General features: G+C 45.2%; 1 protein-coding gene across 5 annotated transcripts in view; it reads right to left on the bottom strand.

The window, feature by feature from the left end:
* The window catches only part of daam2 (dishevelled associated activator of morphogenesis 2), a 397560-nt gene that overhangs the window by 73820 nt on the left and 299299 nt on the right, over positions 1-24441 (bottom strand). For all 5 annotated transcript variants that reach the window (XM_070885703.1, XM_070885707.1, XM_070885704.1 and 2 more), the window contains exons 16-22: positions 22087-22193; positions 19720-19804; positions 16713-16819; positions 14449-14537; positions 9836-10004; positions 4527-4634; positions 3315-3375 (exon numbers count right to left, since the gene is read on the bottom strand). In XM_070885703.1, the coding sequence (XP_070741804.1) occupies positions 3315-3375; positions 4527-4634; positions 9836-10004; positions 14449-14537; positions 16713-16819; positions 19720-19804; positions 22087-22193 (726 nt within the window). The remainder of the gene's footprint in view (positions 1-3314; positions 3376-4526; positions 4635-9835; positions 10005-14448; positions 14538-16712; positions 16820-19719; positions 19805-22086; positions 22194-24441) is intronic.

Genomic DNA, 24441 nt, shown 5'->3' with positions numbered 1-24441 from the left:
ATGCGACTGCATGCTCAGCTGGTTCAGGGCTTTACAGGACCAGGCGGCTCCTAACCCCTTGGCTGATTTGAAATCACAGAATCTTACAACACAGAAGGAGGCCTTCGGCCCACTGTGCTTGTGCCGGCTCTTTCAAAGAGTGATCCAATCAGTCCCACTTGCCTGCTCTTTCCCTGCAGCCCTGCAGATGTTCCCCTTTCAAGTATATATCCAATTCCAACAACAACTTGTATTTATATAGCGCCTTTAACATAGTGAAACATTCCAAGACTCCTCACAGGAGTATTATAAGACAAAAAATGATAAGCCACATAAGGAGAAATTAGGGCAGATGACCAAAAGCTTGGTCAAAGAGATTGTTTTTAAGGAGTGTCTTAAAGGAGGAAAGAGATGTAGAGAGGCAGAGAGACTTAGGGAGGGAGTTGTAGAGCTTAGGACCTCGGCAGCTGAAGGCACGGACACCAATGGTTGAGAGATTATAATCTGGGATGCTCCGGAGGGCAGAATTAAAGGAGCACAGATATCTTAGAAACATCAGAAAGAAATAGGAGCAGGAGTAGGCCATTTGACCCCTCGACCCTGCTCCGCCATTTAATAAGATCATGGCTGGTCTGATCATGGACTCAGCTCCACTTTCCTGCCCGCTCCCCATAACCCTTTATTCCCTTATCGCTCAAAAATCTGTCTATCTCCGCCTTAAATATATTCAATGACCCAGCCTCCACAGCTCTCTGGGGCAGAGAATTCTATAGATTTACAACTCTCTGAGAGAAGAGATTCCTCCTCATCTCAGTTTTAAATGGGCGGCCCATTTAAGAGAGACTATGTCCCCTAGTTTTAGTTTCCTCTATGAGTGGAAATATACTCTCTGCATCCACCTTGTTGAGCCTCCTCATTATCTTATAAGTTTCTATAAGATCACATGTCATTCTTCCCAACCTACTCAACCTTGGAGGGGGGGGTTGTGCGGCGAGACCATGGAGGGATTTGAAAACATGGATGAGAATTTTGAAAGTTACTATTGAATCTGCTTCCACCACCTTTTCAAGCAGTGTCTTCCAGATCATAAAAACTCACTGCGTACGTACGATCTGCACCTATACAGCACCTTTCCCATAGTGAACTAGCCCAAAGAAGGCAGACTGGACACTAAGCAGGAAGTGGAGAAAGAGTTAGGGAAGGAAACCCAAGGATGTTTGAGCCACACCTTTTGAAGGTGGGAAGATATGAATTAAGGTGGATGGGTTGGAAAGGGAATTCCCAAATGCAGGAGTGTGCAGCTTCCATTGACATGAATAAAGAAGCTCTGGGATGCTCTCAACACTTCCCAATAACCTATAGAGTTATAGAGTGACTGAGGATGGAACAAGACAGGTTTGTTTGTTTATATTTCTTTTTCAAAAAGCAATTGGGGGGAAAAAAGAAGAGGAGGGAAAGATGCGAAAGGAAAATGAGTTAGAAAGGACGTGGAAAACGTAAGAGAGGAAGAGATAGAGGAGAAGGTAGTGAGGAAGAGCGAGGGAAGAAAAGAGGGAGAGAAAAGAGGAAAGAGAGAGAGAAATTATGATAGAAAGAGTGGAAGGAAACACGAGAAAGAAAGATGAACATAGAAACTACAACATAGAAAGAAGCCAGTTGACCCATTGTGCCTGAAATCGGAGCAACATTTAACCTGAGTTACCCAGTGACACTGCCTTTTCCCTTGTATCCTACAGAATTCCAATAGAGAGAGGAGAAAAGAGAGAGGAACAAGTGCGAGGGAAAGAGTGGAAGAAGTGGAGAGAGTGGATGAAAAGCAGAAAGAGTGTTAGAGGTAGCGGAGGGCCGATCTATTGACGTTGGGTTTGTGCTGCATTGAAGGATGATGTGTTTTGATCTTCGCAGTCATGTGAGTGGAGCCATGTTTTCACTGCATAACTGCATCGCTGTGAAGTGAGAAAAGTCAGGCTCCATACATGGTAGTCATACATACACACACACACCCACATACATTCACACCCACACACACACATATCCACACACACTCACACACACACACACATACATACACACACACACACACACACCCACCCACACACCCACACACCCACACACACACATACACACACACACACACCCACCCACATATACCCACACACACATACCCACACTCATACACACACACCCACCCCCCCCACATACACACACACACCCACACAGTGCTGCTCACCAGCCTCCCACTGCAGTGACATTTTGGAATATTGGAAACAGTTGACGGTGATACAGCAGGCCAACAGAATGTGTTTTGAATTGAAAAGCTTACCTTCTCGGGGAAAATCTCCTACCTAGGTGACCCAGAGGAGCTGGATAGTGCAGGCAAGTTTAAGAGGGAACGGATAAACATTTGGCAGTGAAAGGATTTGAGGATCCTGCCCATTTCTATGCCATGGTCCCACGCAGAAGTGGGGTTAAGCACTGGGAGATGAGATATAGTGATGACCGACAGTTGGCCCGGTCGGGTAGAGGCCGGTTAATGTCGGCAGAGCCCATCGCATAGGACCTTCAGGAAGTACATCAGAGATTTCAGCAATTGTCATCCTTTGCAATGCATAAGGGTTTGGTTAAGGTTAGGGTTAAGGCCTAGTTCACAAAGCTTAAAGCCTACCTCCTCCCCCCTCACAAACCAAGCCATCATGCTCATCAGTAATAGGAGTGGGTCACACACATATCCACATTCCTGTCCCTCACATTCTGATAAACCCTCTTCACAAACACTGATAGGACATCAGGCATGTAAACACGACACAGTCCACACTACTGACTGCAGCAGCTTCTAGATGCAGAAACAGATACGTGGTTTTACGCATAAGCCAAACAAACAGAACTTAAGTGCATACGAATCCTATCAGCTATCATTTCCTCCCTGATATATTTTGTAAAAATGTGGTTGTTTCATATGTAGTGATTTTTTTTTTTTTAATCCTCATCTCCCTTCCCCACACCCTTCCCCACCACCCCGCCCTCTCTGCCGTGCATGCTGGCACATGTTGGACATTTCTCCACTGAGCAATATTTCATCTCCTGTGCTTATATGTGCACTACTGAGAGGCTGGCCCTGAATTTCTGTGGGGAGGGTTTCTCCCGATCTCCTAGAGAAACTTCAGAGGGAGATTAGGGGAATCCACAGAAGAAATGGCTGAAAATGGCGATTCACACCATTTCTCTCGGGGTGCCCCCGGTCTCCCACTGACCTTACGGTGGGGGATCGGGACAATACCTGCATAAATTCAGGACCACTGCTCCAACTCGGTAGTTCCTGGGTAGGTGCTACTTACAGACTCCAAAGCCTTCAGTCCATTCTTAAGATTCTTTATCTCCTTGTCCAGTTCTGCCAAGCTGTGTTGAAATAAACACATTTATTTCTTCATTAGTTGCAGGAGAAAGAATTTCAGAATTGCAAACATTTCCAAATAACCTACCAAGCCTCAAAATTCCTCGGTAGATTTTAACACTTTTCCCGCACGGAGTTGAAGAAGTTGGCCTTCTGGAGTAATGAGATCAAACAAGCCAAAAAGACCTCCTCATCCCAAACTATCTTATGAGCGTCCCCTTCCTCCATCCTCAGAAATGTTGAATGAGGGATAAATATTGGCCAGGGCACCAAGGAGAACGTGCCTGCTCTTCTTTCAAATAGTGCCATGGGATCTTTTGCATCCACCTGAGAGGGCAGACAGGGCCTCGGTTCAACATCCAGTCGGAAAGGCAGCACCTCCGACAGTGCTGCACTCCCTCAATCCTGCACTGAAATGTCAACCTGGACTTTGTGCTCAGGTTTCTGGAGTGGGATGAATCTGTAACCTTCTAACTCAGGGTAAGAGTGCTGCCTACTGATCCACTGGCCAACACACCCTTGGTTCTCCCCCCACCGCACTATACAGCATTTGACCGTTCAGGAACTCAGCGAGCAAAGAATGGTGGACACCAACCCACAACTCCACCCCATCCACCCCTCCAACCCATTCACATTCCCAACAATCCCTGTGATCTCCCTCAGCGAGAATGCCAATTAACACTCAGGTTATAGGAAATGGTGTCCTCGGGTTGGGGGGACGTGGGAGGGGGAAACAGACTAAAACTCGCTCTGTAAAATTCTGGAAATACACAGCAGATCCGGCAGCATCTGAAAAGGGAAAAAAAAGGAGATTAATGGGAGTAAGTTTGACTTTTGGTGATAACGTGAAACAGACAATATCGGGTCAGCTGCCCATTATACGTCTCTCCGATAGAAATGAAAATCGAGAGAAATGTATAATGAGCAGCTGATCTGATATTGTACATTTCACACGATTGCCCAAAGTCAAAATCACTCCCAATGTTTCTGATGAAGGGTCTGTACCTGAAATATTTAACGCCTATTCTCTTTCCAAATATTGAGGGACCTGTTGTGTATTTCCAGCACCTTAAGTTTTGTGTGTGGTGTAGACAATAAAGAACCATAAAACAGCACAAAATGGCCGGAGGATGCCCAGCTTTAAGGGGTCACTTACTTGACTTTGGCTGCATCCGGTACATGAAGTAAGTCTAACTGAATGGTGAGGATCTCCGGGTAGCTCTTTTCAAATATCATGATCAGATAGTGCAACAGTGTGATACTCCTGGAATTGAGAGAGAAATCCACCATGAGAAGTGTAAATTAATCCGATAGGTCAGAGTTCAATAACTAAGTTCAATAATAAAGAGCGCTCAAGGAAATGATCATTTCCCATAATTACAGCAACAAATTACCTGTCATATAACAAAATGACCCAAGAGCCAGCAAATAGGGAAGGTAACCAAAGGCCAAACAGTTGACCAGAGAGATAGGCTTTCAGGGGGCTTTTGAAGATCGAGGAGAGAGGTGACAATGTGACGAGGTTTAAGCAGAAAATTCTCGAGTGAAATAGTGTGATGGCTGAAGGGATTGTCACTGCTGGTGGGGTGGGGAGAGGGAAAGGACACATGACCAAACAGCACTCTTACAATGTCTGCCATGCAATGGTAGACACACAACTCACTCAGTTTACAGGTAGGAGCACAGAACTTGATACTGAGACTAACACATTTTTAATGTAATAAAACATTTGAAAGCATTTTACAGAGGCAAAAAAAATAACCAGACACTGAGAATTGAAGGGGAAACGATTGGAGTGTTGATCACAGGCAAGATCAAAGAGGTAGATTTTGAATAGGCTTTTAGAGAGGGAGAGAGGTAGCAAGGCAGAGGAGTTTATGGAGCATATTCCAGAGTGTGAAGGGGTGAAATAACTGAAGGCTCTGCCATCAAAAGTGGAGCAGAAAGAAGGAGGGATGCAGTGAAGGCCAGAGTTGGAGGAGTAGAGGGACATAGGCTCGAATGAAGTCGCAGAGGTCGGAAGGAGTGAGGCCAGACTAGGGTTGCCAACTCTGGTTAGACATATCCCTGGTGGTTTCCACACGATTTCACACCTCTAAGACCCCAACAAACCACAGTCTTTTATTTGAATCGCCACTGTCTTTCTAACTAATAAATGAAAATGTTCAAAGAAAATGCAAAACACACAATTCTTTTAATGCCCTCTATGATTTTTCAGCAGTGTCCAGGATACTAATCTGTAATTCCCGGAGACTCCAGGTCAATCCTAGAGGGTTGGCAACCCCAGGAAAGACATGAGTGAGTTGTTTTTTTTTAAACTGGCTTTACCCAATGCAACCATGGCTTTTGCTCGCTCCCCTCAAAAATGAAAGGCCTTACCGAGCTGATATTTAGCCTCAGATACATGGGGCTGAAAATCGCGGTCCTTGTGCACACGGACCCAGTGAGGCCTCACAAATGCCGATTCCCGGCACGCGATGCACATGCGCCGAGAACCGGAAATTAATTCTGACAGATCCAACGCATCCTCATAGGAAAGACATCCGCGGTGCAGAGATTGGGCTATTTAGAACATAAGAACATAGAAATAGGAACAGGAGTAGGCCATACGGCCCCTCAAGCCTGCTCCGCCATTTAATATGATCATGGCTGATCTGATCATAGACTCAGGTCCACTTCCCTGCCCGCTCCCCATAACCCCTTATCCCCTTATCATTTAAGAAACTGTCTATTTCTGTCTTAAATTTATTCAATGTCCCAGCTTCCACAGCTCTCTGAGGCAGCGAGTTCCACAGATTTACAACCCTCTGAGAGAATAAATTTCTCCTCATCTCAGTTTTAAATGGGCGGCTCCTTATTCTAAAATCATACCCTCTAGTTCTAGTCTCCCCCATCAGTGGAAACATCCTCTCTGCATCCACCTTGTCAAGCCCCCTCATAATCTTATACATTTAGATAAGGTCGCCTCTCATTCTTCTGAATTCCAATGAGTAGAGGCCCAACCTACACAACCTTTCCTCATAAGTCAACCCTCTCATCCCCGGAATCAACCTAGTGAACCTTCTCTGAACTGCCTCCAAAGCAAGTATATCCTTTCATAAATATGGAAACCAAACTGCACACAGTATTCCAGGTGTGGCCTCACGAATACAGTTGTAGCAAGACTTCCCTGCTTTTATACTCTATCCCCTTTGCAGTAAAGGCCAAGATACCATTGGCCTTCCTGATCACTTGCTGTACCTGCATACTATCCTTTTGTGTTTCATGCACAAGTACCCCAGGTCACACTGTACTGCGGCACTTTGCAATCTTTCTCCATTTAAATAAAAACTTGCTCTTTGATTTTTTTTTCTGCCAAAGTGCATGACCTCACACTTTCCAACATTATACTCCATCTGCCAAATTTTTGCCCACTCACTTAGCCTGTCTATGTCCTTTTGCAGATTTTTGTGTCCTCCTCACACATTGCTTTTCCTCCCATCTTTGTATCACCAGCAAACTTGGCTACGTTACACTCAGTCCCTTCCTCCAAGTCATTAATATAGATTGTAAATAGTTGGGGTCCCAACACTGATCCCTTCGACATCCCACTAGTTACTGATTGCCAACCAGAGAATGAACCATTTATCCTGACTCTCTGTTCTCTGTTAGTTAGCCAATCCTCTAACCATGCTAAGATATTATCCCCAATCCCGTGAACTTTGATCTTGTGCAGTAACCTTTTATGTGGCACCTTGTCAAATGCCTTCTGGAAGTCCAAATACATCACATCCACTGGTTCCCCTTTATCCACGTTACATCCTCAAAGAACTCCAGCAAATTTGTCAAACATGACTTCCCCTTCATAAATACATGCTGACTCTGCCTGACTGAATTATGCTTTTCCAAATGTCCTGCTACTGCTTCTTTAATAATGGACTCCAACATTTTCCCAACCACAGATGTTAGGCTAACTGTTTTTTCCTGCTTTTTGTCTGCCTCCTTTTTTAAATAGGGGCGTTACATTTGCAGTTTTCCAATCTGCTGGGACCTCCTCAGAAGCCAGGGAATTTTGGTAAATTACAACCAATGCATCCACAATCCCTGCCGTTACATCTCTTAAGACCCTAGGATGCAAGCCATTGGGTCCGGGGGATTTATCTGCCTTTAGTCCCATTATCTTACTGAGCACCGCCTCCTTAGTGATTGTGATTGCGTTAAGTTCCTCCCCCCATAGCCCCTAAACTATCCACTGTCGGAATATTCGAAGAGTCTTTGGGCATAGCGCGCCTCGCCCCGCCGTGAACACGCAGCAAACGGGACACCCCGAGATTGGTGCTGGCTTCTGGGCCCGCGGCACTGCCTCAACACGCAGAGTGGGTGGTGGTGTGAGCTGTGAGGAGGACGCTAAGAGGCTGCAGGGTGACTTGGACAGGTTAGGTGAGTGGGCAAACGCATGGCAGATGCAGTATAGTGTGGATAAATGTGAGGTTATCCAGTTTGGTGGCAAAAACACAAAGGTCGAATATTATCTGAATGGCGGCAGATTAGGAAAAGGGGAGGTGCCGTGAGACCTGGGTGTCATGGTTCATCAGTCATTGAAAGTGGGCATGCAGGTACAGCAGGCAGTGAAGAAGGCAAATGGTATGTTGGTCTTCATAGCGAGAGGATTTGAGTATAGGAGCAGGGAGGTCTTACTGCAGTTGTACAGAGCCTTGGTGAGGCCACACCTGGAATATTGTGTTCAGTTTTGGTCTCCTAATCTGAGGAAGGACGTTCTTGCTATTGAGGGAGTGCAGCGAAGGTTCACCAAACTGATTTCTGGGATGGCAGGACTGACATATGAGGAGAGACTGGATCGACTGGGCCTTTATCCACTGGAGTTTAGAAGGATGAGAGGGGATCTCATAGAAACATATAAGATTCTGACAGGACGGGACAGGTTGGATGCAGGAAGAATGTTCCCAATGTTGGGTAAGTCCAGAACCAGTCAAAGGATAAGGGGTAAGCCATTTAGGACCGAGATGAGGAAAAACTTCTTCACTCAGAGAGTTGTTAACCTGTGGAATTCCCTGCTGCCAGTTCATTAGATATATTCAAGAGGGAGTTAGATATGGCCCTTGCGGCTAAAGGGATCAAGGGGTATGGAGAGAAAGCAGGAAAGGGGTACTGAGGTGAATGATCGGCCATGATCTTATTGAATGGTGGTGCAGGCTCGAAGGGCTGAATGGCCTACTCCTGCACCTATTTTCTATGTTTCTATGTAATATTGTTAGTGGCCTCTACCGTAAAGATTAATACGAAATATTTGTTCACAGTTTCTGCCATCTCCATGTTCCCTATTACTAATTCGCCCAACTCCTGCCAAGAGAATGTCCTTCAAATGCTTACACCTGGTAAAAGCAGGCGCATAGCCTACTTTTACCCGTGTAATAGTTTTAAAACATAGAAAAATTAAATTTGATCACTCATTTTTATATTAAAAACCCTGGCAAGGTGTTTATTTTTAACCCTATTAAAACACATTAGTAAAAATTTCAACAAAGCATTTTTTTTTCTAAAACATTTAATTACATTCAATTTCAATTGATTTTAAATATGTGAGTGTTTTTTTTTATTATTTTGTTGTGTTTCTTGTTTTAGGGGGGTATTCTCATTGATAGTAATGGGAGCTCGTAAAAACGGAGTTCCCATTCTCAATGAGAATACAACATAGTGATTGGTGGTCCAGGCCCATGTGATTCCAGGATACAAGTACGCACCTGGAGGACATGTTCTACGTGTAATTTTTTTGGGGGGGTCGGAGGCGCTCATCCGAAGGAAGCCTCCGACCGCAATTGTCTCCCCATGAGCTACAAGTAGAGACTACAGGAGCTGAGTTTGTTCGCACTAGAGAAGAGCAGACTGAAGGGTAATTTTATTGAGGTATGAAAGACCCTTAAGGCTATCGACAAGTTAAACTCTGTCCATAGCTCCGAGAACAATGGGAAGGAAGGCCTGGGATGAAGCTCAGAAGAGGGAAGGTGATTGGACAGATCAAACAGGAGGTGGTGAATGCTTGGAATGGAATGGGCTGCCCATGAGAGGTGGATGGAGGCTCACAACATCAGTCACTTTATAGGGGGAGCTGTAAAGTCATTTAGGCAAGAAAATTAATTGCAGTAACACATTACGTAGAATGTACAGCACAGAAACAGGCCATTCGGCCCAACTGGTCTATGCCGATCTTTATGTTGCATACGAACCTCCTCCCACCCCTCTTCAGCATAACCTTCTATTCCTTTCTCCCTCAAGTGTTTATCTAGCTTCCCTTTAAATGCATGTGTGCTATTTGCCTCAACTACTCCGTGTGGTAGCGAGTTCCACATTCTAACCACTCTCCGAGTAAAGAAGTACCTCCTGAAACCATATTGCGTATTCTGTTTCCGATCTCTGAACCGAACGGACCGAATTGGTCTTTTCCGACCCGGGTCATTTCTGTCATACCTGTCGATGCTCGACTTCGTATCTCCGATTTTGTTCAGGCTGGAGATCCTGAAGCCAAAAGCGTTGCCCCTCTGGCCTTTGTTCATATAGTTTCCGAAGGCAAGGACCACCTCCAGCAGCTGCTTCAGCCTCTTGCTTCGACACAGCTCTTTGGATGCCAAAAGAATGCCTGAAGGGGTGGGGGGGGGGTGGGCGTGGAGACAAATAAAAATGGCAGTCATCTCTTCAAAATAAAATTGCTTTGTTTGTGGTTTCCAAGGAGCTTCACACTGTGGCCAGCTCAGTGGCACAGATTAGGCCTTCCACCTGCCACCTCACACCACTTGGGTGGCAGGTCGTGGGTTGGCACCTGCAATTCAACCATGCCTGTACATGCAGCTACCAAGCACAGCTGCCTCGCCGGTGAGAGGTGCAAAGTGATGGCCTGGCAACAACCTTCCGTCGGGACATTAGGAAAAGGAGTAGTCCACTCAGCCCATCAAGCCTGTTCCTCCATTCAATTAGATCATGGCTCACCTGTGCCTCAATGCCATTTGGTGCCATATCCCTTAATACCCATACCGAATAAAAATCTATCAATCACAGCTTTGAAATTATTTCCACGGGGCAGAAAGGAATCGGAGGACAGAATCCCGCCCGCAGCCACTCAGGGCAGATGCTCGCTGTTCTATGAACAAGGTTAGCAAAGCCAGCAGAGGGGCAGGACATGGCAGAACAGTAGGCACTGTAACAGTGACTCAGTGCTTTGGTCTCACGCAACACAAAGGGTGCCTCAGAAAGTCTCGCTTTGCTGGGCAAGTTGGAAAAGGATGAGCAGCAGATGAAGCCCAAGGATATCCAATCTGATAAGGTGGATGATCACCAGGATCCATTACTACCAACTGGGAAACATAATCTGGGCTGGCACCCCCGAGCAGTACTGAGGGAGCGCTGCATTGCTAGAAGTACTGTCTTTCAGATAAGCCAATAAACCGAGGCCCTGTTGCGGTGGATTTTATAGATCACATGGGGCTATTTGAAGAACAGCAGAAAGTTCTCCTGATGCCCTGGACAACATTCCTTCATCAACCAACATCACCAATAACTGATTGACTGGTTTTCACCTCTTTTCTTCTCCAATATGTCCAATGTTTGGGCCGCTCTGTGCGTGCTCTACAACATGTCTTGCGGAGAATTGGTGTGATACACAACGTGGCAAATGAAAAAGGCGGACACATATTTGTAGAAGATAAACAAGTCATAGGAGGAGACTGAGGGTCACAAGCTGAGCGGCCAATGCAGGAAGAAGCATGAAGTCACCAGGCTCCAAGTGACCAGTGGATGACTTTATTAAAATATAAAAACAAATTTTCACATAGTTCTCTTAATATAGAAACCATTAGTTTCAAAAGTAAAGATAACTATAACTATTAATGTGATATATATTTATTGTTAGAGCAATTCAAAACTACCACAGCCCTGTTCCCCCCCCCCCCCCCTCCAAGCTCTGGAACTCCCTCCCTAAACCTCTCCGGCTCTCTACCTCTCTTTCCTCCTTTAAGACGCTCTTTAAAATCTACCTCTTTGATCGTTATAAACAAAACCCTGTGTCAAATTATATTTGATAACACTCCTTTGAAGCGCATAGGGACGATTTTACTCCACTATAGGTGTCATATAAATGCAAGTTGATGTTGTCCATTTAGACGGTGCAATGATTTATGCCTCAGCATTCTCTGTACTAACAACCCTCGTGTGAAGACATTTCCCCAACCTCTCTCCTCGCTCTCTTCATGACACTTTTTAACTTGATGACTTCTCATCACTGTCCCCAACTGGGGAAGATATTTCTTCCCGATTCATATTATGAAAACAACTCATTAATTTAAAAAACCTCTGCTAATGATAGAATGATATGGCACAGAAGGAAGCCATTTGGCCCATCTTTAAAAGAACTATCTACTTCCCTGCTCTTTCCCCACAGCCCTGTATAATTTTTCCCTTCAAGTATTTATCCATACTTTTGAATGTTATCATTGAATTTGCTTCCACCAGCCTTTCAGGCAGTGCATTCCAGAACACAACAACGCGCTGTGTTAAAAAAAAAATTGTGTCCTCTGATTACCGACCCTTCAGCCATTGGAAACAGTTTCCCTTCCTTTAATTCTCCTTTTAGCCCTTTTTGTTCCCATAGAAATAGTCATGGTATTTGAAGTCATAACTCCAGTATCTCGTCCCCGATCTGACCCTGGTGAATCAGGCTGCACTACTGTAAGGAGTCAGTGCGGAGGGTTCCTGAGACTTCTGCCGAGGACCTGGTTGTGCTTCAGCTGACCTCCACTTGTGCCAGGAATAGACTCTCCTGATGCAGCTGTGGTGGGCCTGCCAGGTTTTGGGGTGTTCCTCCTGTTACTTGTCCAGAGGTGGCAACAGGCAAGGGGCAGGCAGCAAGCGGGAGAGCTGTCTGTCGATTACGTTGCTTCCAGCCAGATGTCACGCCAAAAGGTTCAGTCTTCACGTTAGCATCTGCTTTGTTCAAGCATGGAACACAAGAAATAGGAGCAGGAGTGGGCCATACGGTCCCTCGAGCCTGCTCCGCCATTCAATAAGATCATGGCTGATCATCGACTTCAACTCCACTTTCCCGCCCAATCCCCATATCACTTGATTCCCCTAGACTCCAAAAATCTACCAAGCTCAGCCTTGAATATACTCAGGGACTCAGCATTCACAGCCCTCTGGGGCAGAGAATTCCAAAGATTCACAACCCTCTGAGTGAAGAAATTCCTCCTCATCTCTGTCTTAAATGGCCGACCCCTTATCCTGAGACTGTGCCCCAGCCAGGGGAAACAACCTCTCAGCATCTACCCTGTCAATCCCCTTCAGAATCTTGTATATTTCAATGAGATCACCTCTCATTCTTCTAAACTCCAGAGAGTATAGGCCCATTCTACACAATCTCTCATCGTAAGACAGCCCTCTCATCCCAGGAATCAATCTAGTGAGTCTGGAGCACTGTACTGCTGCACAGCCACTAAATGCCTCACAAATTAGTCTGCTTGAACGACATCCCATCCACTCGCTTAACCACATATTCTCTCCGCCACCAGCTGCAGCGTGTACTATCTATAGGATGCACTGCAGCATGACATTATGGCTTCTTCAGTTTCATGTCCGGATGTCATGCTGAAAACCTACCCCAGAGTCTCAGCAATGTGAATAAAAATGGTATCTCTAATGGTTAGTAAATACTCATGAGGCCCCATCTGCCCTTTTAGGTGGACGCAAAATATCCTATGGCACTATTTCAAAGAAGAGCGGTGGCGTTCTCCCCAGTGTTCTGGCCACTATTTGTCCCTCAATCAATGTCACTGAAAACAGATTATCTGGTCATTATCTCATTGCTGCTTGTGGGTCCTTGCTGAGCATAAATTGGGTACTGCATTGACTACCTTGTCAACAGTCACACTTCAAAGGTATGTCATTGGCTGTGAAGTGCTTTGGGACATCGTGAGATCGTGCAAGGTGCAATATAAATGCAAGTCCTTCTTTAAAGCACCTCCTGCTCCGATTTTATTTAAAATGTCTTCATGTTGGAGTTTTAGATGATGCAGTGAGCTAGACTTTGGCTAATCTGGGACTTGGGTTCCAATGGAATGATGGGATGAAAGATGCCCTCCCTTTTCTGGAGATAAAGCTCCTATGTGAGAGGAGATTGGACCAATCTCAAGCCACGTTCCTTGTGGACCCAAGACCTTCCTTCAACTGGGACTAAACTGGAAATCTCACTCAGCAAGGCTGAAGGGTGGCTGGTGTTGGACATACAGAATATGTCCTCTTGCTGCAGCAGGGGCCTTATTCCGAGAGTGGCAGTGGGGAACATTGCAGCTGTGGGTCGGAGGGAGCTAGAATCTGCGGTTAAGGGCGGCTTGGTTGTTATTATAAGCTGGAATGCACTGTATGAAGGGTGATGGAAGCAGATTCAATAGTAACTTTTCAAGGGGAATTGGATAAATATGTAATCGGGAGAAAATTGCAGGGCTATGGGGAAAGAGCAGGGGAGTGGGACTAATTGGGCAACTCTTTCAAAGGTCCGGCAAAGGCCACGATGGGTCGAATGGCTTCCTCCTGTGCTATAAGATTTGAAGCCCAAAACAGAAAACGTTCCATTCCACAACATTAACATCTCTCCCCTTGCTGAGCAGAGCTTTTTTATGATCTGAGTTTACGGGCCTCCTTGTGGAGACGCACATGCAGAGTCGGATTTGCTTCCGCGTGGGCCAAGCGAATGTGCAGGGCAAAGCCGGTGAAAGTTTATGACGGCAGGCCCAGCTGTTTCAGTTCTCCCCAGCCAGTACTTCAACCGTCTCTCCCCAACCCGCCCACCAGTCCACAGAGGCCGGACGCTGTGTCTCAAGTCCCTGTAAGCGGCAGAGCACAGAGGATTTATCCAATGATTTACTAGTTGTTAAAAATGTGTATGCACCAACAAGTCCCTTCTAGGGAAACAAACAGCATTTGAAGCTCCACAGCTGCTCGAGCCTACGTCAACAGGCCAGTTAAATATTATTCCACAAAAAAAAATGTTTTAATGTGTAAATATTTATTCAGACCGACCTCTTCGGCGGCCTTACCTTCGATCTTCGGCTTGGCTTCTGCGAGGCGTTCGGCAAACTTCTTCTTGAAGAATAAAGCCTGCAGACGCTGCTGGTAATGGTCAATTCTGCGGGATGAATGGACAGAATGTGTTTAGATCCATCAGCTGGTCAGGAAGGTCAGTGACAGTGAGAGAAGCTCTCCTCCCACTGCGTGCTGAGGATAACAAGCTCGTAAGACCAAGTTTACAGACAATGTGTTTACCATTCCGCGACACATCGCACATAGTTCTCCCGAGACCTCACCTCCATTCTGATCGCTCGTCAGCCCTCTCATTGTCTTTATCATCTTCAGACTTTAGTTGTCTTCACCTGATTCTCCCATTCTACTCTGCTTTGCTTGCTACCAGTTTGGAGCTGGTTTACACATTTTTTTTTGTTCTTCTAATGCATTTTCATAACACAACTGAGGTGATACCTTGCATATCCAGCACTTGTTACCAATTTGCAGTATTTTTTAAAATCCACTCTCGGTCTATTAACCAATTCGCTGCTCCCCTGTAGTAATGTTTGGTACACTTGACTGTTGACCTTTCTCTCTCATCACTTCATGCTATTGGTCAGTTCTGTAAAGGGACTCGAATATCCATTTTATAACCCTGTTTGAACAATTAACCAATCGTATAAATGTTGATGGACCTGCAGCACATTCACAGTACTGTCTGTTTTAATGCACCGACAAGCAGCAAGCGGCTGGGTGGTTTAGGCAGCAGGTTGGTGTTGCTGTGCCTTGGGAGTGGCATGGCACGGCACACACTCGTGTTCCATATTTCCCCATCACACTGAGTTCCCAATCTCTTCTATTCCATGATTTGCCGAGTGGAAGATGTGAATAGGAGGAGGCCATTCAGCCCTCGGGTCTGCTCCGCCATTCAATTAGATCAGGGCTGATCTGTATCTTAACTCCATCCACTCACCTAGGTTCCGTAACATTTAATACCCTTCTCTAACAAAACTCTAACCATCTCGATTTTAACATTTTTAATTGACCCCCAACTTCAGCAGCTTTTTGGGGGAGATAGTTCCAGATTTCCACTCCCCTTTGTGTGAAGAAGTGCTTCCTGACATCACCCCTAAATGGCCTAGCTCTAATTTTAAGGTCCCTGGACTCCCCCTACCAGAGCAAATAGTTTCTCTCTATCTACACTATCAAATCCTTTAATCATCTTAAACACCTCAATTAGATCACCCCGTAATCTTCTATACTCAAGGGTCTATGCAACGTGTCATTAGCATTTAACCCTTTTAGCGCTAGTATCATTCCTTTGCACTTTCTTACACAAGTGGAGGTAAAGACATCCAAGCAACCAGAACACGAGCAGCATAGGCTAAGGCTGGGAGTTTCCAGCCAGCTCGCTCTTTCTCCTACAGCATATGTGTGGAGTCGGAAGAAGAAGATAGAAATTAAAGAAAGTGGAAGAGGGACAAATATATAACTTAAAAATAAAAATATAGATAGTAGTGACCATTGCCTGGGACTTGCCTGGTACAAAAGAAAACTTGGAACGGGAAAAGGCCATTTATAAGAACATAAGAAATAGGAACAGGAGTAGACCATATGGCCCCTCAAGCCTGCTCCGCCGTTTAATAGGAACATGGCGGATCCGATCATGGACTCAGATCCACTTCCCTGCCCGCTCCCCATAACCACTTATCGGTTAAGAAACTGTCTATCTCTGTCTTAAATTTATTCAATGTCCCAGCTTCCACAGTTCTCTGAGGCAGCGAATTCTACAGATTTACAACCCTCTGAGAGAAGAAAATTCCTCCTCATCTCAGTTTTAAATGGGCGGCCCCTTATTCTAAGATTGTGCCCTCTAGTTCTAGTCTTCCCCATCAGTGGAAACATCCTCTCTACATCCACTTTGTCAAGCCCCCTCATAATCTTGTACGTTTCGATAAGATCACTTCTCAATCTTCTGAATTCCAATGAGTAGAGGCCCAACCTACTCAACCTTTCCTCATAAGTCAACCCCCTCATCTCCGGAATCAACCTAGTGAACCTTTTCACCAACCATTCTCCTTCCCCCATACCATGGACAATCTACCCTATCAATGCATTCTACTGAATCTCTTGAGAGAACATTTTCTATCAATATTCGCTGATCCCTAAAGGTCATCAAGCTAAACTCATCCATCTTCATATCTCCATTGTTCAACCCCTGATCTGCAGCTCCCCACAGACAGCTTGCAAGACAATGCTTAATTCTATCTTCTTGTTTTGCGAGCCTGTATTGACCAACCTGCTCATTTCGTAGAGGAAGCGGTCTGCCCTCGCCATGCGGTCAATCTCGTGCTTATGCTCCTCCAGTAGGTCGATATCGCTCTTCTCAGGGATAAACTTGAGGAGCTGGAGAGGAAGTCATTATAGGGATTATGCTCAAGGACCGGAGGACAACAGCTGCAGTATGACCTGTTCTTTCACCTTTTCAATTTTATCAGGGGAGCTGTAGCGAAATAATCAATATGGGGAGCCAACTCATTCCAGTTCCATTTATCAGCGATCAATTTGGCCTGAAGCAGACAGGATGCAATCATAACAGTTGTCTGTGTATTGAAGATGGCAAGATGCTTACTTCCTGATATCAGGTATCAAAAATTGGTTCCCTTTGTAATGAAGAAGCTGCCAAGCATCTTTGAACTGCTGCATCTAATAGCATTTAAAGGATACAACACCAATTCCACCCCTACACATCATTGTTCAGTGTTGATTAGTCACTAATGCCCACTGCAACCATTCGTGGAGAAATAGCGAATAATTCCATTTGGTCGTGTTTAGATTAAATCATTGAAAAAGAGTTACTGTTCTGAAAACCATTTCAGAGGAGATGGTTTGACAAGTTAGGTTACCCCGGTAGCAGGAGGGAAGGGGTTTGGTTTGGGAATGACAATAGACTAATGTTATTCATGATCATAAGCAGGATTTAATCAGAAGCAGCATACTTTACTTTGTACTGAAAGCAATTAACTGGGGGTGAAGAAAAATGATCCACCAATCCCATTGAATTACTCCGATCTAAGTGGTGTTAATGTCTGTTGTATTTATGCCCAGATGTGGCCATGTGAACACTGGCATGACTAGGCCTGGTTATCGGGCTGGATCCTCTGGCCATAGTCCTGTAGGTGTGGGCTCATAGGACCAGGATCGGCTATCTGGCTGGGGCTTCCAGCCCTAGTCTCAATGACATGGGCTGGACTGCACCAGGACTGCTGCCTGCAATTGGAAGATGATTCTAGTTTATGTTGACAGGCTTTTTGAACACAAACCGGATATAAAAGGGGTCAGAGGGTCTAGTAAGGAGGGGGAACTGAGGGAAATCTTTATTAGTCGGGAAATTGTGTTGGGGAAATTGATGGGATTGAAGGCCGATAAATCCCCAGGGCCTGATGGACTGCATCCTAGAGTACTTAAGGAGGTGGCCTTGGAAATAGCGGATGCATTGACAGTCATTTTCCAACATTCCATTGACTCTGGATCAGTTCCTATGGAGTGGAGGGTAGCCAATGTAACCCCACTTTTTAAAAAAGGAGGGAGAGAGAAAACAGGGAATTATAGACCGGTCAGCCTGACCTCAGTAGTGGGTAAAATGATGGAATCAATTATTAAGGATGTCATAGCAGTGCATCTGGAAAATGGTGACATGATAGGTCCAAGTCAGCATGGATTTGTGAAAGGGAAATCATGCTTGACAAATCTTCTGGAATTTTTTGAGGATGTTTCCAGTAAAGTGGACAAAGGAGAACCAGTTGATGTGGTATATTTGGACTTTCAGAAGGCTTTCGACAAGGTCCCACACAAGAGATTAATGTGCAAAGTTAAAGCACATGGGATTGGGGGTAGTGTGCTGACGTGGATTGAGAACTGGTTGTCAGACAGGAAGCAAAGAGTAGGAGTAAACGGGTACTTTTCAGAATGGCAGGCAGTGACTAGTGGAGTGCCGCAAGGTTCTGTGCTGGAGCCCCAGCTGTTTACATTGTACATTAATGATTTAGACGAGGGGATTAAATGCAGTATCTCCAAATTTGCGGATGATACTAAGTTGGGTGGCAGTGTGAGCTGCGAGGAGGATGCTATTAGGCTGCAGAGTGACTTGGATAGGTTAGGTGAGTGGGCAAATGCATGGCAGATGAAGTATAATGTGGATAAATGCGAGGTTATCCACTTTGGTGGTAAAAACAGAGAGACAGACTATTATCTGAATGGTGACAGATTAGGAAAAGGGAAGGTGCAACGAGACCTGGGTGTCATGGTACATCAGTCATTGAAGGTTAGCATGCAGGTACAGCAGGCGGTTAAGAAAGCAAATGGCATGTTGGCCTTCATAGCGAGGGGATTTGAATACAGGGGCAGGGAGGTGTTGCTACAGTTGTACAGGGCCTTGGTGAGGCCACACCTGGAGTATTGTGTACAGTTTTGGTCTCCTAACTTGAGGAAGGACATTCTTGCTATTGAGGGAGTGCAGCGAAGGTTCACCAGACTGATTCCCGGGATGGCGGGACTGACCTATCAAGAAAGGTTGGATCAACTGGGCTTGTATTCACTGGAGTTCAGAAGAATGAGAGGGGACCTCATAGAAACGTTTAAAATTCTGACAGGTTTAGACAGGTTAGATGCAGAAAGAATGTTCCCAATGTTGGGGAAGTCCAGAACCAGGGGTCACAGTCTGAGGATAAGGGGTAAGCCATTTAGGACCGAGATGAGGAGAAACTTCTTCACCCAGAGAGTGGTGAACCTGTGGAATTCTCTACCACAGAAAGTAGTTGAGGCCAATTCACTAAATATATTCAAAAGGGAGTTAGATGAAGTCCTTACTACTCGGGGGATCAAGGGTTATGGCGAGAAAGCAGGAAGGGGGTACTGAAGTTTCATGTTCAGCCATGAACTCATTGAATGGCGGTGCAGGCTAGAAGGGCTGAATGGCCTGCTCCTGCACCTATTTTCTATGTTTCTATGTTTCTATGTAAGGCAATCACAGCTGAACCCAAGCTATTCCTCCTCCGATAGCCACACACTCTCCAGCAGGGTCCACTGATAGTGATTAATAGATTGCCCGATTTTCTCCCGTTAAGCTTTAGGTACTAAGTTATGGCACCCATATTATGATCTGGTTGAGACCAGTTCATTCAGCACAGACCAAGAAAATGCAACTGAATGTGGTATTCAACCTTGTGCTCGTGTGTACCCAAGCATGCTCCATTCTATTCCATTTTGTCTACTTCACATAGTTCCAGAAGGACTTGTGTTCTTACTTGTTCTAGCATATCCTTCGCCAAGTCCTCTTGTTCATCCATCTGCAAGATTGCGTGCTTGATTTCCTCATTGGACAACTTTAACCTAACAGGACATAAGAACATTTGGAATGAGAAAAAGCCATTCAGTTCTTCAAACCCACTCCTTCCAACAGACTCCTCACAATCTGCACTGGCGGGGACATTCCTCAATGTATTCAATCTCCTGAACAACCGTAGGCTAAACTTCCAGGGCTTCAGCCATGGCTCAGTTGGAATCACTCTCACCTCGGAGTCAGAATGTTGTGGGTTGAAGCCTCACTACAAAATCCAGAATGGCACTTCAGTGCAGTACTAGGGAAGTACTGCATTACCAGAGGTGCAGTCTTTTGGATAAGACATTAAACCAAGGCTCACCTTGGCTGGCCAAACCATCTTGGCTGATGCTGGTACTAAGTCTGGAGGAAGAAGGAAAAACAAAGAAACACCTTGTAGATCAAAGTGGTATTTCCTCCATTTCCTCCCCTCGACTCCTGAGGGTGCTGCCTCCTGCTGGAACTATGGCTCCACAGCTGTTGGCAGCCCTCCAGTACCAAGTGGACATCCTTCATGAGTCAGCCTTGAGAGTTGACCATCAGCAGACTATCAGGCTGTGGAAGCCTCACCTGATTACATCCTCAAAATAATGACCAGACACGTGCATTTTCCAACAGGGTCAAGATATCGAGATCAGGAGCAAGGACTCTGGCTGATTTCTGCCCCCACCCCCATCTCCAGCCGAGGGACCCGGGGTCAATTGCAGGACCTCACTGGTAGCCCAGCTGAGATTAGTTTACTCAGCACAAAATGGGCAAATTTACGACCAGGCTGGTCTGTATAGCTTCGGGAGCTTCTTCTATTAATTGAGGGATTGGGGAAGCTCACACCAAATGTTTTTAATTGGCTTTTTAACTGATGGGTTAAACATAGCACTGACTCTTCTGTTTATACGTCAAGTGCAATGAAAATACAGACACTTTTAAATTATGATTGTTTTTTGAGGCCAGACCATCTTCTATTTTGGCTATAAAATTTTGATAATGAATGTATAGCAGAACTGCATAGGCTGTGTTATATCACACAACCAGATGGAGACACTAGACAGAATTCTGGATCCAAGGCTGCAACATTAAACAACCTTAGTGGGATAATGGATTGTGTACAGTTAGGTTTTTTTTGCAATGAATTATTACTGGTGCTGCTGGATACTGACTCCTTTTCCTTACCAAAGGACTTCAATTATTTTCCCCTTCCACTCTTGGAAGTACTGACGCTTGCTCCACAGGGCCTGGTCCTCCAGTAACCCCACGCAAATGACCATTCTTAATGTGTGAGATTCTGACTGTTAGCAGGGTATGGCATCACATCCTGTCCTCACCAGACACTTTGCACAAGTGGTCATTAATGATATCGCGCTCACCTCTCTGTCAAGAAGATTGTGGGTTCGAGCCCCACTCCGGGACTTGAGCATATAATGTTGGCTGATATTTTAGTGCAGGATTGAAGGGAGTGCAGGATTGAAGGGAGTGCAGTATTGACAGAGATGGCGTCGTTCGGATGAGACATTAAACCAAAGCCCCATTTTGCTTCTCTGGGTGGACGTAAAAGACCCCATGGTACTAATCTGAAAGGATGCAGAGTGTCCCAGCCAACCTTCATCCCTCAAACAACACCATCAAAAATAGATTAACTGGCCATTCACGTCATATTTGAGGGACCTTGCTGTGCACACATTGTCTGCCACGTTTGAGTACATAACAGCATTATCTACATTTCCGAAACAAGTCATTTTCTGTGAATCACATTGGGAGGTTCTGAGGATGTGAAAGATGCTCTACAAATGCAAGTTCTTTCTTTCTCATAGAATCAGAGGTGTAAACCCTGACTGTTTATGTTAGAAGGAAAGAAGGAAAGAAAGAAAGAGAGAGAGAGAGAAAAGAAAGGTGAAGGAAAGGTGAAAGCAACAAGGTGAAAGCAAGAAAGAGAGAGGAAGAGAGAGAGAGAGAAAGAGAGAAAGAAAGAAGGAAAGAAAGAAGGAAAGAGGGAAAGAGAGAAGGAAAGAAAGAAAGAAAGAAGGAAGAAAGGAAAGAAAGAAAATAACTTGCATTTATATAACACGTTTCACTACCTCAGGACTTCCCAACGCACTTTACAACCAATTAAGTACTTTTGAAATGTAGTCACGGTTGTAATGAGGTTAACTGTAGCCCCCAACTTCTGTCCTGATTGAAATCAACTTGTGGGAATCCAAGCTTTCTGGCTCATTACTACATGGGGTGGTTCACTAACACACTGAATGCCCAGGAGGACAATAAATGGCTCAGTTAACTCTTTTAGCTTTGTACTTACTTTGACAAGAGAATGACGCAGTTCTGAGCCCTTCGTCCATCAATCACCGAGAGCTCCTTTACCTTCCTCATCGTGAGGTAGAGATCCTCAGTGGATCCGAGCTCTTTCTGCATATATGTTTCATTCACAGGAAAAAAAAGTTAAACACTTTTCATCAGGCAAACTGTTCATATACCGTCTGATAATCAACTCAGTGAAATTCAAACTCAAAGACGCAGTAGATGAAGGGTCGTGATTTCTGGCTGGTAAAGTGAATGGGCTTCGCACTCACCTGTTTTGAGAGGTTAGTGTTAGTGAACAGGTCCTGTGCAGGAATGGTCGCCGAGGGACAGGGAAAAATGAAACATGCCAAGGTGAGTTAGTGTTCAGCAGAAAGCAACCATGCAAGCAACGTGTTATAAGGTTACAAACCAGTGTCTATCTGATCTTTATCACGTGCTATTTTGGACTGTCCATTCATGGCATATGACATCACACCAATACACAATGCCACCAAATTGCCACTCATCTCCATCCCCTCGAGGTCCTTACTAATCGGACATGTAGTGGAGGTTTGGCAGCTCCACCAGAGAGTAGGTGACAAGTCCAACAGGCATTGCTCTTCAATATGGCTTTAATTTAGTGATTCACCGTAACAAGGTGTTACATCAAGGCAAGTATAATTATAATCACCCATCCAACTCTTCCTGGCAGCTACCTCAATCGCAACATTAAAGAAAGGTCTGGGAACAGGCTGTCCGACCGCCCCATCAGCCAGAGAATGATATGTTGCAGAGGAGGGAATGAATAAAAGGAGTGGGATTGAACAGATGAAGGATTAAAGCCTAGAAATTACTGTTGGCAATATTAGCATACGAACATGTAACTCGCTTTTATGGCACGCACCTCTCTGCTATTACAGCAAAGCCAATAACCCAGCTCAACAGATTGGCACGTGTTAAAATAGTGGGCAAAGGAAGCAATTGTGTGTCCATCTGCTAATGGCACCAACGGTAATTTCTCGGTTTTTCTTTCTTTCAATGAAGGGCACTTGTTGTCTCATGCAGTGAGGGCAAACAGACAGGCAGCCATTTTGATCACTATTAGTCATGGGCTAAAAAGGGAGGGGGCAATCTGAGCAGCATTGACATTTTCCTGCACTCTTAGCAAAGCGACGCAAAGAAAAGGCGAGGAATTAAAAGGAAAGTAAGTGTCATGCTGAGATGTCAAGCTCATCTCCCTCTACATCCCAGTTGAATCCGAGAAATGTCTGCCTCCTTTCTGAGTGCCTCAAACAAGCCTCAGCACTAAGTCAACGCAGTTAGGGGCGAGGCAGCTAACTCCTTCAGTTAGGTCCACATTGTGGCTTCCTTAGCTCATCACCATGCCCCCTTCCTCGCTCTCCTCTGACTCAGGAAGTTCTCCACATCGACTGCCATGGAGCCAAGTGGAAACCTAGTGAGGGCAGCCATGCAGCCGACCTTGCCGGTTTCCACAGGAACGACGAAGAGATTCAAAGGTATGATTTTTCAGTCTGCTAGCAGTGCTGTGACTGGGTACCTTTTTATATATATAGGCATTAATGAAAGTGCAATGTGGGTGATGTGGCACCCGGTCAACACAGCAGGTGGTCACCACATGCACACAGCAGAAAGTGGACGTGCAAGACCTTTTCACAGGGCCCCAGCGGTCGAGCCTCGGGTTGGGTTTGTGACTATCAATGACAGGCAAAGTGCTGCCTCTCCAGCTCCAGCCTGTGATTTGGAGAGCACAGAGTAGATGTGACGGAGCTGTCACACGGCGCAGTGCCAGCTGTTTTCAGGGCCGCACGTCCTCGAATATTATTTGCCAAGGGGCCTGTCAAACTGGACTCAAGTGATTCACAGGCCTGCAGAGCCGCACAAATGAGGCCCCGTCAATACATGGCCTTATATGGGGATTGAAGTGGTGATAGCAAAAAAAGGCAACAAAAAAACTGTTATTCAATGGACCGTAAAAACAGACCGAATGGATTTAATCTTTTAAAAGATTCCTCTTTGAACATTCGAATTTTAAATGATGCAAGAAGTTTAACCCCGCCGCCTCCCCCATTCAAAGCAGAAAAGGACATCTTGCCTTGACTGCCTTGTGCAATTGCTGAATGTTCACTATGCCAAAAATGGAGCAGGCAAGCCAAATGTCAGGGTTTGATAAACTATCTGCATACATTTTACACTGGCACATAAACATTATGTAAAAATGCAACGATGGATTTAGATTAACAGGCGTCAAGCCACTTCGACTTCCCTCAAGGACCAGCACACTGTATTTCTTCCTTTATATATACAAAGGCACACACACAGATATAGATATACATCACTTAGCGAGAGAGAGGGG

This window comes from Pristiophorus japonicus, chromosome 7 (genome assembly GCF_044704955.1).
Source record: "Pristiophorus japonicus isolate sPriJap1 chromosome 7, sPriJap1.hap1, whole genome shotgun sequence".
Taxonomy (NCBI): domain Eukaryota; kingdom Metazoa; phylum Chordata; class Chondrichthyes; family Pristiophoridae; genus Pristiophorus; species Pristiophorus japonicus.
This window is presented reverse-complemented; position numbering and strand designations above follow the sequence as displayed.